The 14408-nt window shown below is 42.4% G+C and overlaps 1 protein-coding gene and 2 long non-coding RNA genes across 3 annotated transcripts; all 3 read right to left on the bottom strand.

Moving 5' to 3' along the window:
• Positions 1-4715: 4715 nt before the first annotated feature.
• LOC110919716 lies at positions 4716-6340 on the bottom strand. Its single transcript, XM_022163978.2, has 3 exons — positions 5567-6340; positions 5194-5484; positions 4716-5123 (listed from the first exon to the last, which is right to left on the bottom strand). The coding sequence occupies exons 1-3, from the start codon at positions 6338-6340 to the stop codon at positions 4716-4718; spliced, it is 1473 nt and encodes a 490-aa protein (XP_022019670.2).
• A 291-nt stretch (positions 6341-6631) lies between these two features.
• Positions 6632-6816, bottom strand: LOC118488130. Its single transcript, XR_004883864.1, has 2 exons — positions 6746-6816; positions 6632-6681 (listed from the first exon to the last, which is right to left on the bottom strand). It is a non-coding gene; the product is annotated as an uncharacterized LOC118488130 (long non-coding RNA).
• A 5536-nt stretch (positions 6817-12352) lies between these two features.
• Positions 12353-13741, bottom strand: LOC110917798. Its single transcript, XR_002580860.2, has 3 exons — positions 13615-13741; positions 12983-13039; positions 12353-12488 (listed from the first exon to the last, which is right to left on the bottom strand). It is a non-coding gene; the product is annotated as an uncharacterized LOC110917798 (long non-coding RNA).
• Positions 13742-14408: the final 667 nt, after the last annotated feature.

The following is a 14408-nucleotide window of genomic DNA, read 5'->3' as shown; positions in this document are numbered from 1 at the left end:
GTCGCGCAAACCGAGGAGTCCCTTGCTGGTGGAAAGGGTTATTACTCCGAAGATCGATTCTCAAGAGCAAACGAGAGGCCGCGCGACAACAACAACAAGCGCAACAAGTACAAGAGTCATGACTGGAAGTCTGAGAAACCCAGAGGCCGCGACGACAGGCCACGTTACAGAGAGGATGCGCGAGAAACGATTGACCGAATCGGTTACAAGAAAGCGGTCAGAGACGAGAATCGTGACAAACACTGGACTCCGCTCACAAAAACTCCAAAGGAGGTATTGATGACGGAGAATGTCGATTTCAAGGCGCCAAGGCCAATGACAAACAAGAAAGGGCAAGACCCTAGCTTGTACTGCGATTTTCACAAAGATTCAGGGCACCTAACCGACGACTGTTACAGCTTGCGCCAAGAAATCGAAAGGGCGCTCAAAAGCGGCAAACTAAGCCATTTAGTGAAGAATGTGCGCAAGGACACCCGTCAGCTCCAACGTCACGATGAAGGTAGCCACAAAAAGGTGAGAAGGCTAGAGACTCACATGGTCAACGGACCAAGATACACCGCGAGAGAAAAAGGCAAACGGCCCTACGAGCCTTCTTGGCAAGAACAGCAAGTCATATTCCCAGTAGTGCGCGGCGGTCCTCGCGCCACACGACCTGTCGTCATTACTGGCATAATTGGTCACTATGAAACTGAATACATCTTCATCGATCCAGGAAGCACAGCCGACATCATCTACGAACAATGTTTCAACCAACTCGATGAAGAAGACAAAGCGAGACTCGAGCCAGTCGATTATCCTTTGTCCGGCTTTTGCAATGAAATGGTCTTCCCTCTCGGGCAAATCAGTTTCCCCGTCACGCTCTCTGACGGGAAACACTCAAGAACAACAACCGTAAACTTCATGGTAATGCCAGTGAAGTCAAGACACGACGTACTCATTGGAAGGGAAACACAAGGCGAACTAAACATGGTGACTTCAACACCTCATTCTGCCATAGGTTTCCCTACCAAGACAGGCGTAGCAATCATATACGCCAAGAAAGAAGTGATGTCAACTGAAGAGCTGCGCCCAACAAAAGCGGCGAAGGTCTCTACGACCGAGCCAGAAAAATGGGTCTTAAACCGCAAGTACCCAGAACAGACAGTGACAATTGGCCACGCCATTTCGTCAGACATCAGAAAACGTTTAAAGCAACTGCTGTTCCGCAACATGGATATATTTGCCTGGACCCCGTCAGACATGACCGGCGTCCCGCGCAACATAACTGAGCATTGCTTAAACACGTACCCTTCTGTAGAACCAAAAGTCCAGCGAAGGCGCAGCCTAGGCGCGGATAAGACAAAAGCAATGAATGAGCAAGTATGTGAGTTGCTCAAGGCTGGAATCCTGAGAGAGGTAAGATACCAAAGCTGGGTCGCGAACCCAGTAATGGTGGAAAAGTCAAATGGCGGATGGCGCATGTGTGTAGATTACACCGATCTCAACAAAGCATGCCCAAAGGATTGCTATTCCTTGCCAGAGATCGATAAAAAGATTGACTCCCTCGCGCCTTACCGATGGAAGTGTTTCTTGGATTGCTATAAAGGATACCATCAAGTGCAGATGAAGCTAGAAGATGAAGACAAGACAGCCTTCAGAACTGATCTTGGAATATTCTGCTACACCAAAATGCCTTTTGGTTTAAAGAATGCAGGCGCGACTTATCAACGCTTGATGGACAAAACATTCGCAGGTGACATCGGAAAGCACATTGAGGTTTATATCGATGATCTAGTGGTGAAAAGTCCCGAGGAGGACCAAATGTTAAAAGATATCGAAAAAACGTTCAACTCATTGCGCAGCGTAAATATGAAGCTAAATCCAGCCAAGTGTTCCTTTGGCATGGAAGAAGGGAAGTTTCTGGGCTTCATTGTCACAAACGGCGGTTTCAAGGTGAATCCAGAGAAGGTACAAGCTATAGAACGAATGCCATCACCAAGAAACATCAAGGAAATGCAACGACTAGCCGGCCGGCTGGCCGCGCTAAATCGTTTTCTCTCCAATCACGCCGCAAAGTCGTATCCCTTCATTAGCACGTTGCGCAATTGCGTAAAGAAGCAAGAGTTCAAATGGACCCCGGAAGCCGAAACAGCTTTTCAACAAATGAAAGCGTGTCTGATCGAACTCCCTACGCTGACGGCACCGTTTGAAAAAGAGCCCCTTGTGCTGTACTTGTCCTCCTCGGATAAGGCAGTAGGGTCAGTATTGTTGGTAGACAGGAATGGCGTGCAAACCCCGATCTATTACATCAGCAGGGTACTCACAGACCCAGAAACAAGATATTCCACAATGGAAAAGCTGGTTCTTGCGCTACTACACGCCTCCCGAAGATTGCGCCGATACTTCACAGGCCATGTGATAACTGTGCTTACCAACTTCCACATTGGCACTATACTTCAGAAGCCTGAGACATCAGGCAGGTTGGCAAAATGGGCCATTGAACTGGGCGGCCATAACATCTTGTATAGGCCGCGCCCAGCCATTAAGGGGCAGGTCCTCGCCGACTTCATCACAGAAGTGCCGGCTGATAAAATCAAGGAATGTGAGATGATAGAGACTCCCAAGGAAAACACAACAGAGGAGACATGGATGCTCTACACTGACGGAGCATCAAACGAAGATGGCGCGGGAGCAGGTTTGCGCTTAGTAAGCCCCGAGAATCACGAGTTTACTTACGCCATTAGGTTGGATTTCAAAAATACCAACAACGAGGCTGAGTACGAAGCATTCCTAGCAGGCTTACGCCTCGCCATCAAGATGGGAGCAAAAAACTTGCGCGCACATGTTGACTCACTCCTGATCGCGAGTCAAGTGAACGGCATATATGACGCGAAAGGAGAGGTCATGGCCTTGTATCTGGAACAAGCGAAGGAATTGCTACAGCAATTCAAATCCCACAAAGTTATACACATTAATCGCTCAGAAAACAAGCCAGCCGATGCTTTGAGCAAGCTTGCCTCGACTTCCTTTCAACATCTCGCCAAGGATGTAAGGATAGAGGTACTCAAGAACCCGTCGGTTTTACTGTGCCAAGTTAACGTAATCGAAACAGGGCAGACTTCATGGATGACCCCCATCATCCAATACTTGCAAGAGGGGGTGCTTCCCGAGAACAAAGCGGAAGCAAAAAAGATCCAAAACAAAGCCTTACAGTACGAAATGAACGGCGGTATCCTGTACCGAAAATCCTTCCTGGGACCACTACTGCGCTGTGTGGACCCCCAGGACGCGAATTATTTGATAAGGGAAATCCACGAAGGGATTTGCGGTATCCACTCCGGACCAAGGATGGTTGTCGCAAAGATCATGAGCGCCGGTTACTACTGGCCTGGTATGCATGTTGACGCAATGAAGGAGATCCGCAAGTGTGACTCTTGCCAGAGGCACGCTCCAAAAACGCTGCGGCCTAAAAATGATCTTATCCCCGTGTCTACCGCATGGCCCTTTCAACAATGGGGAATTGACATGGTAGGACCCTTCCCGGATGCCCCCGGCGCCGTAAAGTTCATCATAGTAGCTGTCGACTACTTCACGAAGTGGGTAGAAGCCAAAGCCCTTGCATCCACCACGGCTATGATTGTGCGCAAGTTCATATGGGAGCACATCATATGCAGATTCGGCCTCCCGCTCAAGATCGTGACAGACAATGGCACCAACTTTGCTTCAGACGATCTTAAGAACTGGATGAAGGAGATGAACATTGAACACACTTTCACCTCCGTTGCGCACCCACAAGGCAACGGACAAGTGGAAAGTGTGAACAAATGCATCGTCGAAGGGATAAAGGCCAGATTAGGAACAAGGCGGCGCGGATGGGTCGATGAGCTCCCAAGCATTTTATGGGCTCATCGGACCATGCCAAAGACGAGTACCGGCGAGACCCCTTTCAGCCTGGTCTATGGCTCAGAGGCGGTAATCCCGGCGGAGATTGGCCTGCCCTCGCCGCGAATGACCACGGTCAACACGGTTGACAATGAAGCGGAAAGGCGTCTAGACTTAGACTTGTTAGAAGAACGACGCGAAATCGCAAGAATCAGAGAGGCCAAATACAAAACCCAGCTGGAAAGGTACTACAACACAAGGGTTCGCATTTGTACCTTCAATCCAGGGGAGTACGTCTTTCGCGACAACGAAGCGTCAAATGCAGAACGCCCAGGGAAATTGGCACCTAAATGGGAAGGCCCATATCTGATTCATGAGGTCCTGGGCAAAGGGGCCTACAAATTGCGCACCTTAGATGGCCACATCTTACCAAGAACTTGGAATGCGCAACAATTGCGCAAATGCTATATGTAATCTTTTCGGCCTTGCGCCATTTTTCAATTCTGAATTGAATGAAAACATACGACATGTTCTATTACATTGTTTTTTCGTTACAAATGCATGTTACACTTCTGATTAGCGCGAAAACACTCCAGCATTTTGAGATGGTTCAAACCACCTCCAAGGTCCTCCGCAAACAAAGCGCGAGACCGGGTGGCCACCTTATACTTAGAAAACGCTTCCATTTATTCGAACTAATTTAGCATAAGTTTTTATAACAATGCAAGAATTGCAACGGAAAAAACAAAGTGTTTCATTAACAACTTGCGCAACCGCGCAGCATCATACATAAGATTTTTCAAAGAAATTACAAAGGCACAAATGCCTATCCACTACCTACTAAACAAACTATCCTATCCTTCGCGACCATCATCACCATCATCTCCGTCGTCTTCACCATCATCATCATTGCCATCATCACCGTCGTCACCAGTAGGCTCTTCGTCAGACACCTCGACGGTCACTGGTGGATCGAGGATTGCCTTAAGACGCTGGCACCAGTCGTCTTTCTTTAACGATTCGACAACTAACTCCATGATAGGCAAGGAGAGGTTGTCATAGGAATTTTCAGCACTTGCCAGCGCAGCGTCGGCACGATCTGTTACTGAGCAGTGGCTTGTGTCAAATTCTTGCCCAAGCATTTGCTCAACATGATCAGCACACTCCAGGTAACCTCCTCGGTGACCCACCGCACGCGCCGCATCTGTCAGAGCCGCCACAGCGCGATCTAGCTCGTTCGCATTCAAGATGGAGTTGGCAACCTTCAACAAAAAGATAAGCATTAAAGAAAACTCTTCAAATCAACTTAAGAAAAAAGCACAAGGCACTTACCATCACTACGCCACGAGTGCGCATCCACTCCGCTTCTGAGACAAGTGTATCGACGATACCTTGAGCCTCAGAGTAGTTGGTTTGAGCCACATTCAGCGCGGCAGTACTCACAGCACGCGCCTCCTCAGCATCAGCAGCCTTGACCTTCTCAGCCTCAAGGTCAATCTCCAAGGACTCGCATCTGTCGATTTGCTCATTCAAGCGACGTTTGAGTTCCGCTATCTCAACGTCCTTGGCATGAAGATCCTTGTCCTTGTTAGACAATTGCACCTTGGCTTCAGTCAGCTCAACCTAAAAATTGACAAACACCTTGAGAATTGACTTAGAGAAATCTCGTAAATAAAAAGGAAGAGCGAGAATCAGTAGAACTAACCTCCATCTGCTGCTTGGCAGTTTTTTCACCCTGCGCTTCCTCCACCTTTGAGGTCAAGTCCGCAACTGTAGCCTCAAGACCAACGATCTTCTGTCGTAGAGCATAAGTACGCTCGTTGTCTTGGGCGCATATACGCTTGAACTCGGCCTTCTCCTTGGCCAGTTGCTCCTCAGCATTGTGGAGTTTTTTCTGCAGCCCCTCGCGGCCCCACTCCTCCGCCTTCTTGTCAGCCTCAAACTTGGCTCTTTCTTCGTCGAGCGCAGCTTTCGACTTCTCAAACTCCGCAATTCGCTTCAGAGTACGCTCGCGGTAACCCTCCCAATCGGCACGTTCTCTGACCATCGTCCGCCATTCGCGAACGATCTGATGGTTGGCAGAGCGGGCATTGGCCTCCCCAAGAATATAAGTACGATATAACATCTCATGGGTTTTTGCCCTTTGCCGATTAACCTCACCAGGGGGGAAGGAATTCAAAAACCATTCACGCGAAGCGCTAAACTCAGCAAATGTATCCTTCTGTTTTAAGCTCCAGGGGGCTTGATGGAGGGCATCACCGCGCTCTTCTTCAGTATATGTCTTGTAGTAGATATCTCCAACGGTATCTTTCGCCCCTACCACAGTGGGGTTATAACCCCCAGCTCCACCAGAGCTTGCGCCGCTAGAAGAGTAGCGGCCGGACCCTTTCGAAATGTTAACAGGGCCGGTGCTGGCTGGCCTGGTGACCTCAGGACCTTGAGACTTCAAAGGCTGATCCATAGCCTTTTTCGCCGCCATCTCCTTCTCCAAGGCCTGCTTCTTAGCCACCTCAGCCAGCCTCTCCTGCTCCGCCCTGCGCTTCCTATCTTCCTCCTCCTTTTTCTTCTCCTCCTCCTCCTCTCTTTTCTTCCTCTCCTCCTCCTCTCTTTTCTCTCTCTCCTCTACTTCCTTCTTCTTCTTCTCCTCCGCAATCTTCTTCTCTTCTTCTCTCTTACGCGCCTGCTCCACCTTTCGCTGCGCTTCAGCCGCCTTCGCGGCGTCCTGAGCTGCAGCGTCAGTGGGCTTGACGGTTATCTTGGGCCTTTTTACCCCCGCCTCAACGAATGTAACCGCCTTTTCAGGGGTCTTCTTCTTGATCTCTACAAAACAAGGCAAGTATAAGCAAAGAAGTTTTTTAGAAAAGAAGAGAAGAAAAGAACATACCAGGAGAAAATTGATACAACGAGCGCAGCCTGCTCGTCTTCCCTATCGCAGGGATCACAACAGATTGAGGCGCGGAGGCCACACCAGTTGTAGCCCACAACCTCTTACACCTCTCCGGCTATAAATAGGGACCTTCATTCCTCAGGTTATTCACTCTATTCTCTCGGCTCTGTTCAATCGTGCGCCACGATCTTCTGACGATAAGTACACAAGGACGCCTACATGGCACCAATCAAGAGACGGGGACAACTGTCCCACGATCTCCACTTGTCTGCTGATGACAGAAGGGACAACAAGGCCGACAACAATGACACGTGGCTCCAATCAAGGTGCGCCAGCACCGACGAGCATCTAGAAGCCACTAAGCAGTCGAGGCCAGCAAGGCAAAGAGCATATTCGTTGTTGTCCGTTTCTGGCCCAAGGCCCATCAGCCCACAACCTCTTACACCTCTCCGGCTATAAATAGGGACCTTCATTCCTCAGGTTATTCACTCTATTCTCTCGGCTCTTACTCTTAACTGCTTAATTACTCTCAAAGCAATCGCTTATTCTCACGCCGGAGCCCGGTTAAGAGGGAAACCCCCACATTCCCCTCTTAACGAGTAACGGTGTTCTGTTTTGCAGGTTGATTAACCAGTCGGAGCTCAAATACCTCAAAGAAGATTAACCACTATGATAGGAACATAAACCCCTCTAATTAATACCTTAATTAGATCACTGTTTCTTCATCACCAAATCATCATTATAGACAAAATTAAACATATATTAACATCTACATATTCATAACAACTGACATTCATGCTTAATTTTACACTATATTCACGGATTTCACAAAACCCACTAAATCGAACATCACTAAAACACCAAATTCGACTTACTTGATGTTAGAAATACTTAGGTAATCAACATTCCTGGTTCATGCATTGAATTAGCCTTCAATTCCCCTTTCGATTTGATGGATTTATGTTGTTAGGGTTTTGGTTTATCTGCTCTCTCTCTCTCGATCGTACGCCCCCATCCCCAAACACTGACCAAGTTTTTGTTTTATGAAATTCTTATTTCATATTTTCATTTTCAGCCCATTCTCTTTTTAAAACATGTCACTTTCCTACTTCACATTCTAACTTGGTCATCTTTCCTTTGGTTAACTTAGGTTATAAATATATATTTTAAACTTACCATTATTTTCTTACGGTACAATTCTATATTTACCGTTTTCTATTATTTAAGCGTCGCAAACATATTATTATTTTATAACATATGAAATTAGGGGTGTTACAAGTCTACCCCCCTTAAAGAAGGTTTCGTCCCTGAAACCTGAATATATACATTCTGACGAGTTTATCTGAATCCCTCCGTAATTACATACCTCGAACTTCGATAACATGCTTTCATTCGATCATCCCTCGTGATGAATCGGTCGTTACTACTCTAAACTTGTCTAATACATTTGGTAATTCAATCTTGTATGAATCAAAGCGATCCTATTACATTATTTCATGATTATCGTTCAATTGTTCAAGCTGATTTGTTAAACCTTATCTGTCAGATTATTCATTCCCGCATACCTCTAACATCTACTTAGGGGAAATAATTATCATAATATTCATACTTATTCATTCCTATTTATTCATATAAAATCACAAATCAACATCATTCAATAGTTTCTAGCTACTTAGCTTCTACATACTCCCCATCCTTCCAGGGCCAATATCAAGCAAAATTTCTTTCATGTCACTTGCTTGATAGTTCTTTTCATACTTTTCTTGCAGTACCTACGTATAATCTTTACCCGAGACCAATATTTCTTTCACTGATGATCTATCATAACTGCATGGTTAACCATAATTTAATGTATACGTTTATCCAAATTCGTGTACATACTATCTTGCTCTAACCTCTTTACCGTCTATCCCTAAGTTACAAGGGCCAACATAAGTCTTTAATCACGCTATCAATATGATCGTGTAATCAATATTACATTTGAGTAACTCATATTACACTCGAGGTGCCATACTTAGCAATACTTGTCATCACATTCCATAGCTGTCATACATACGTCATTTCTTCTAGCAATTATAATACTAAGACAATTACCTAACGTTGTACCTCAAAGGGTTAATTCTTATCTATATACTTACCTAGGTTCCACTACATACGAGATTATAAGCTTATTACATATGCCACTCCATTTCACGTATGAGTTACATAAAATTTGGCACAACCATTCATTCGATAATTGAGATTACACTCTACCATGTAGGGTTGTTTTATAATACGAACCAAGAATCATGCGTATAACAACTTTAATCTCGAACATTTCTTTGGAGGTTTATCTTCTAATAAATCCTCACTCACGATAGGGAACTCGACAGAGGGCAAGATTTACTCAAATATCCATCCAAATATTCATCATATTTTACATTCCCCTCAACCGTTAACCTTTCACATCTTCCATAAAGTTCTTTCTAATTATTCTAAGTTTGGCATACTAAGTGTGCACCCCGCTTTCTTAACAGTTCCTCACTTTTCTTTCCTTTCTACCACCCATTTTCCGATATGCGGGCCGACTCTTACCATTTTTCCATCATGACATTTCAAGACATCTAATAACCGTACTTTACAATAAACAAGAATTTTAGAGCTGCCATTATTTCATGTATTGATATGAAGATTATAATTTATTTACTAGCATTATAATTCATTTACTTCTGCCTTCCAAGCTACTAACCATACTTGTTCTTTCACTATGCCGTTAGAAACTATAATGCTCACCATGAGCCTGCTACTTAATTCCTTTATTATTAATATCATCATTCTTCCTAGTCACCCCCTCTTGTGACGTAAAAAAAAATTGACTATGAATGTATGCGTGTGTGTGTGTATATATACATATACATATACTTGCCTCAAACATTTAGTAACTCTATTACTATTAGTTGCTTGTTAATCCGTTCCTACAGTATGGACTAATTCGCACATTTGTACTTCCTTATTGATTTTAGACATACTTGTTATCATTTTACCTTTTCTTGCAAAAATCTATATCCTCATCGGTGCTTAAATCATCCATCTAGGTCTTAGCCCATTATTCATTTTAGTCCTCATAAGTCGATCATCACATGCTTAATACGCAACGTGTTCGGAGCATACTTTATTCATCATAATCTTATTACCTCAACATCTTTCTATGTATATATAATTACTTACACCATCACATGTTACCACATTTGTCATATGTTTTACTCTTACTCGTATATCCCGTTTAGGTCTACGACGATTAACTATCAACATATCCCTACTCATATTCCCACAACCAGCGGCAACATATCTCACATACTTTCACATACGCATCACTTATATATATATATATATGTGTGTGTGTGTGTGTGTGTGTGTTCTTTTTGTCCTACATTATGCTTGACCAGCCAGGCTATCTGTGCCACTTACTTGTTATCTTTATACTTATCTTTAGTTAGGTGGAGAAAAAGCATCTCCCCATTTGCTTTCATATTTTCCTTCCCACCTAGCGACTCTAACTTTCATCCGTCTACAACCCTTTCTTAAGGCTCTATCCATGCTTACCACATAAATATCTTCCTTTAAAATTTTAATTCTACTAACATTTTTTTTTTGTTTGACAAAATTTTCATCTTTAGGACCATACTACACTCGAAATTCTATCATCCTTTCATGTTCAATATTTTCTAAGCTTAATCGTAATTATCATTCCTACGTTTCATTACATTCTAGGACTATACCATCCACTTCCGTAATCATTGCTTTTATTCCTTCCTACCGTGTCATTTGTTATCGTTTTTATTTCCTTCGTACGTCATCTACGTTAAGCATTTTCTACATTCATTACTTCATATACTTTCCATGTCATCTCAAGTTACATTGATACATTCAGAAACATATTTCAATAATTTTCATTCCACTTGTACATCATCATCAACATCGGTCACGATAGGCCACATCATGCATGCCTTTCGTTCATAGGGGAATAGAATCCCTCATCATTCTTACTTACTTTCTCGCACCATCCGCTACTCGGAACATATTTTATTAACAATTTCTTTGTTTTCATTGGCCATCTACTATATCATTCGAGATCATTATGAAAATTTATTCTTTGGTCATGTTCATTTCATTTTAACATTTTAAATTTTTATACTTTCCTTTCTTTCATGCTAGGTGTTAACGGTCCTTTATGACCACACCACATATCTCTTATCATAAGGTTGATAAAACCCAACTAGAACTTCATTCACAGCCTTCCAATCATATACGTTATTACTTCGAAACATTTCGACATGGCCCGGTTAACATTTAGAGGATCCTAATTATCATAGGTTGCATTTCGGAAACTTAACGAAACTATTGGATTTGCCTTAAGAAATATTCTACAACATAGTTTAGGAAATATGCTAATATGCCTAACATATTTCAATGACTTTCATTCTCTTACTTATTACACATTCGTTAATTTTATACGCTTTTCACTTCGTTATATGTTACTTCATGCCATCATGCTTACGTCTTATTAACCTTTGTCTTTTTAATTATGGTTATCATGCTTTTATTTCATAATTCCCGATGTTAATAGCCACTTAGTGACCATACCGCATTCTTTTCATCATCCCCGGTGTTAACGGCTACTTCGTGCCCACACCGCATACCATTCATCATTCTCGGTGTTAACGGTCACTTCGTGACCACACCGTATACCATTCATCATTGGGCATCATATCTACTATCATTATTGGTATTATCATTATCAACGTCATTAATTGCTAAGATATGCATGCTTTCTTAAAGTTCCTTCTTACATCCATGTACTATACTTTTTCCATCAATTTATAATAATACATCAACTAAGTTCGACGACCCCTTTTTTTTCTATCACATACTACTTCCTAGAAGTTTATTACGATCTTTAGATGTGTTTTACGACATTCGGACGTCCGAGGATACATCACACAAGTCAACCAAGAAAAATCAGAAAAACGAACCCAGGGAGTGGCGTCGGCGACGGCCCTCCCTGGCGTCGGCCACAAAACGCGTCGGATCTTCTGCTTCATTTAAGGGGGTGTCGGCGACGGGCAAAATGGGCGTCGGCGACGTGTTGCCGACTGCCTAAAACGCTGCTAAGCTTCTTTTTACCCATTCCGACCCGTTCCCGAGTACCGTAACACCCGAACTTGCCCCGGGGCTTCCAGAATACCATTTCCAGGCATTACCCTGTACTAAAAACGCTACATCCTTTCCCATAGCTATTCCCCAATAAAATGAAACATAGAAATCATAATACTAAATTCGTACCTTAACCGCGTCTTGGAGCGAACACACACCACTTCTTGAGCTTTCGGTTTGAGTCCGAGCACCCTATCCCGTGCTCGAAACTCTCAAACCTCGGCTCTGATACCAACTTGTAACGCCCTTATTTTACATCCGAATATAAAAAAAATAACATACAAATTTTAACAAAAATCGGGCATGACCGTTCGTACTGTAAGCAATTCCCTGCTTTTAACAATCATTCAAACTAAATTCTTCATTTAAGATTAAATTTTACGACACGTTCCAAAAGACATAAAAGTTGTAACCATTACATGATAAAAAAAACATCCATTAACCAAAGACACTATCACCCTTTAAAGAACTTGACGAGCGGAAGCAATTAAATGGCGCGATGTGTGTTCGTTCCTCCGGTTCAAGATTTGCTCCAAGGACTATTTACCTACAACATTCTTAACAAGTCAACTAAAAATGCAAAACAATAATCTAACATATTCCTTCCTTTATTTCAACAATTATCATTCGTTTTTTTTATCATACATACTTTTCCATCTAATGGGTCTTTAGAATCAAACCAAGTTCACACACTAAGACTTGATCCAAGATCCGTCTAACTTTTTACCATTTTCCCTTAATTCGACCCGTTCACACGGTTCGACTACATGACTTTCCAACGTACATTCTATTAGTACGACCCGTTCATAACAAGTCTTTACTTGAACCATTTCGACATCATACTTTCCAAACATTTTGACCCACTTGAAGCGGGTCATTACACATTCACTACTATTGCATTTCCTTTCCATTTTCCAATATTCAACTTATCATAATTCTACCATGAACAATCGTACAATGCTACACTAGGATTCATTTGCCAAAACTAACGTTCGTAAATCTACATGAAGGGAGAATTAAATTAAGTTCATATGAACTTACCGTGATCTTGCGTTTCTAGCGCCTTGGATTGACTTGTTCCTTCGTCTTTCTTTGTTCCTACATGTCACAACTTCATACACTTAGCTTTCTTACGACTTTATTACTTAGACATTCTTTGATGTACATAGTGATGTTAGTTACTCGCATACATTTTGCCATCATCATATTACATTAACTTAGCAAGTATTCATGTAAAATCACAATAAATTCCAATTAAGGCATTTCATCGAACACGTGGTGTGCGTACTTTCTACAAAGCATAATGTACATATATCTTAAGCTCATCTTCCATATTTCATCCATTGATTAGCATAACAAATCCTTAACTTCATAATTTGCCATTCTAACTATGTACATTTAGTTCTACATCAAATACTCGTCAAGCTATCATCATCATATTTCTTCAAACATCAACAACATATTAATTTTTGCTTATAAAACAGCACTAATCTTAATCATTCTACAACATAAAAATGGGTTTTTCACCAAATCATCATTATAGACAAAATTAAACATATCTTAACATCTACATATTCATAACAACTGACATTCATGCTTAATTTTACACTACATTCACGGATTTCACAAAACCCACTAAATCGAACATCACTAAAACACCAAATTCGACTTACTTGATGTTAGAAACACTTAGGTAATCAACATTCCAGGTTCATGCATTGAATTAGCCTTCAATTCCCCTTTCGATTTGATGGATTTATGTTGTTAGGGTTTTGGTTTATCCCCTGCTCTCTCTCTCGATCGTACGCCCCCATCCCCAAACACTGACCAAGTTTTTGTTTTATGAAATTCTTATTTCATATTTTCATTTTCAGCTCATTCTCTTTTTAAAACATGTCACTTTCCTACTTCACATTCTAACTTGGTCATCTTTCCTTTGGTTAACTTAGGTTATAAATATATATTTTAAACTTACCATTATTTTCTTACGATACAATTCTATATTTACCGTTTTCTATTATTTAAGCGTCACGAACATATTATTATTTTATAACATATGAAATTAGGGGTGTTATAGACAATCTCCACCGACCTTCTCCACACCATCTTGAAGCCTAATACCAACGCACATGCTGCGTGGACGGCGTTGGCGAATATCTTTCAAGACAATAAGGCGACCCGTACTATTGACCTCAACAACAAGTTCGCTAATACTAGGCTGGAACAATTTCCCTCTATGACCGCTTATTGTCAGGCACTCAAGGTCATCTATGACCAACTTACCAATGTTGGTTCACCCATCACCGAGGAACAGTTGGTTCTCCAACTTCTTATGGGACTTACGGAACCGTATGAAATCACAGCCACTATCATCCAACAAACTACTCCTCTACCGGATTTTTACGAGACACGGTCTAGGCTTTGCATGGCCGAAACAAGAAAAGCAAACCAGGTTCGAAGTGCGGCT

Source organism: Helianthus annuus, chromosome 16 (assembly GCF_002127325.2).
Source record: "Helianthus annuus cultivar XRQ/B chromosome 16, HanXRQr2.0-SUNRISE, whole genome shotgun sequence".
NCBI classification, from domain to species: Eukaryota; Viridiplantae; Streptophyta; class Magnoliopsida; order Asterales; family Asteraceae; genus Helianthus; species Helianthus annuus.
The sequence above is the reverse complement of the archived record's forward strand: the minus strand, read 5'-3'. Positions and strand labels throughout refer to the sequence as shown.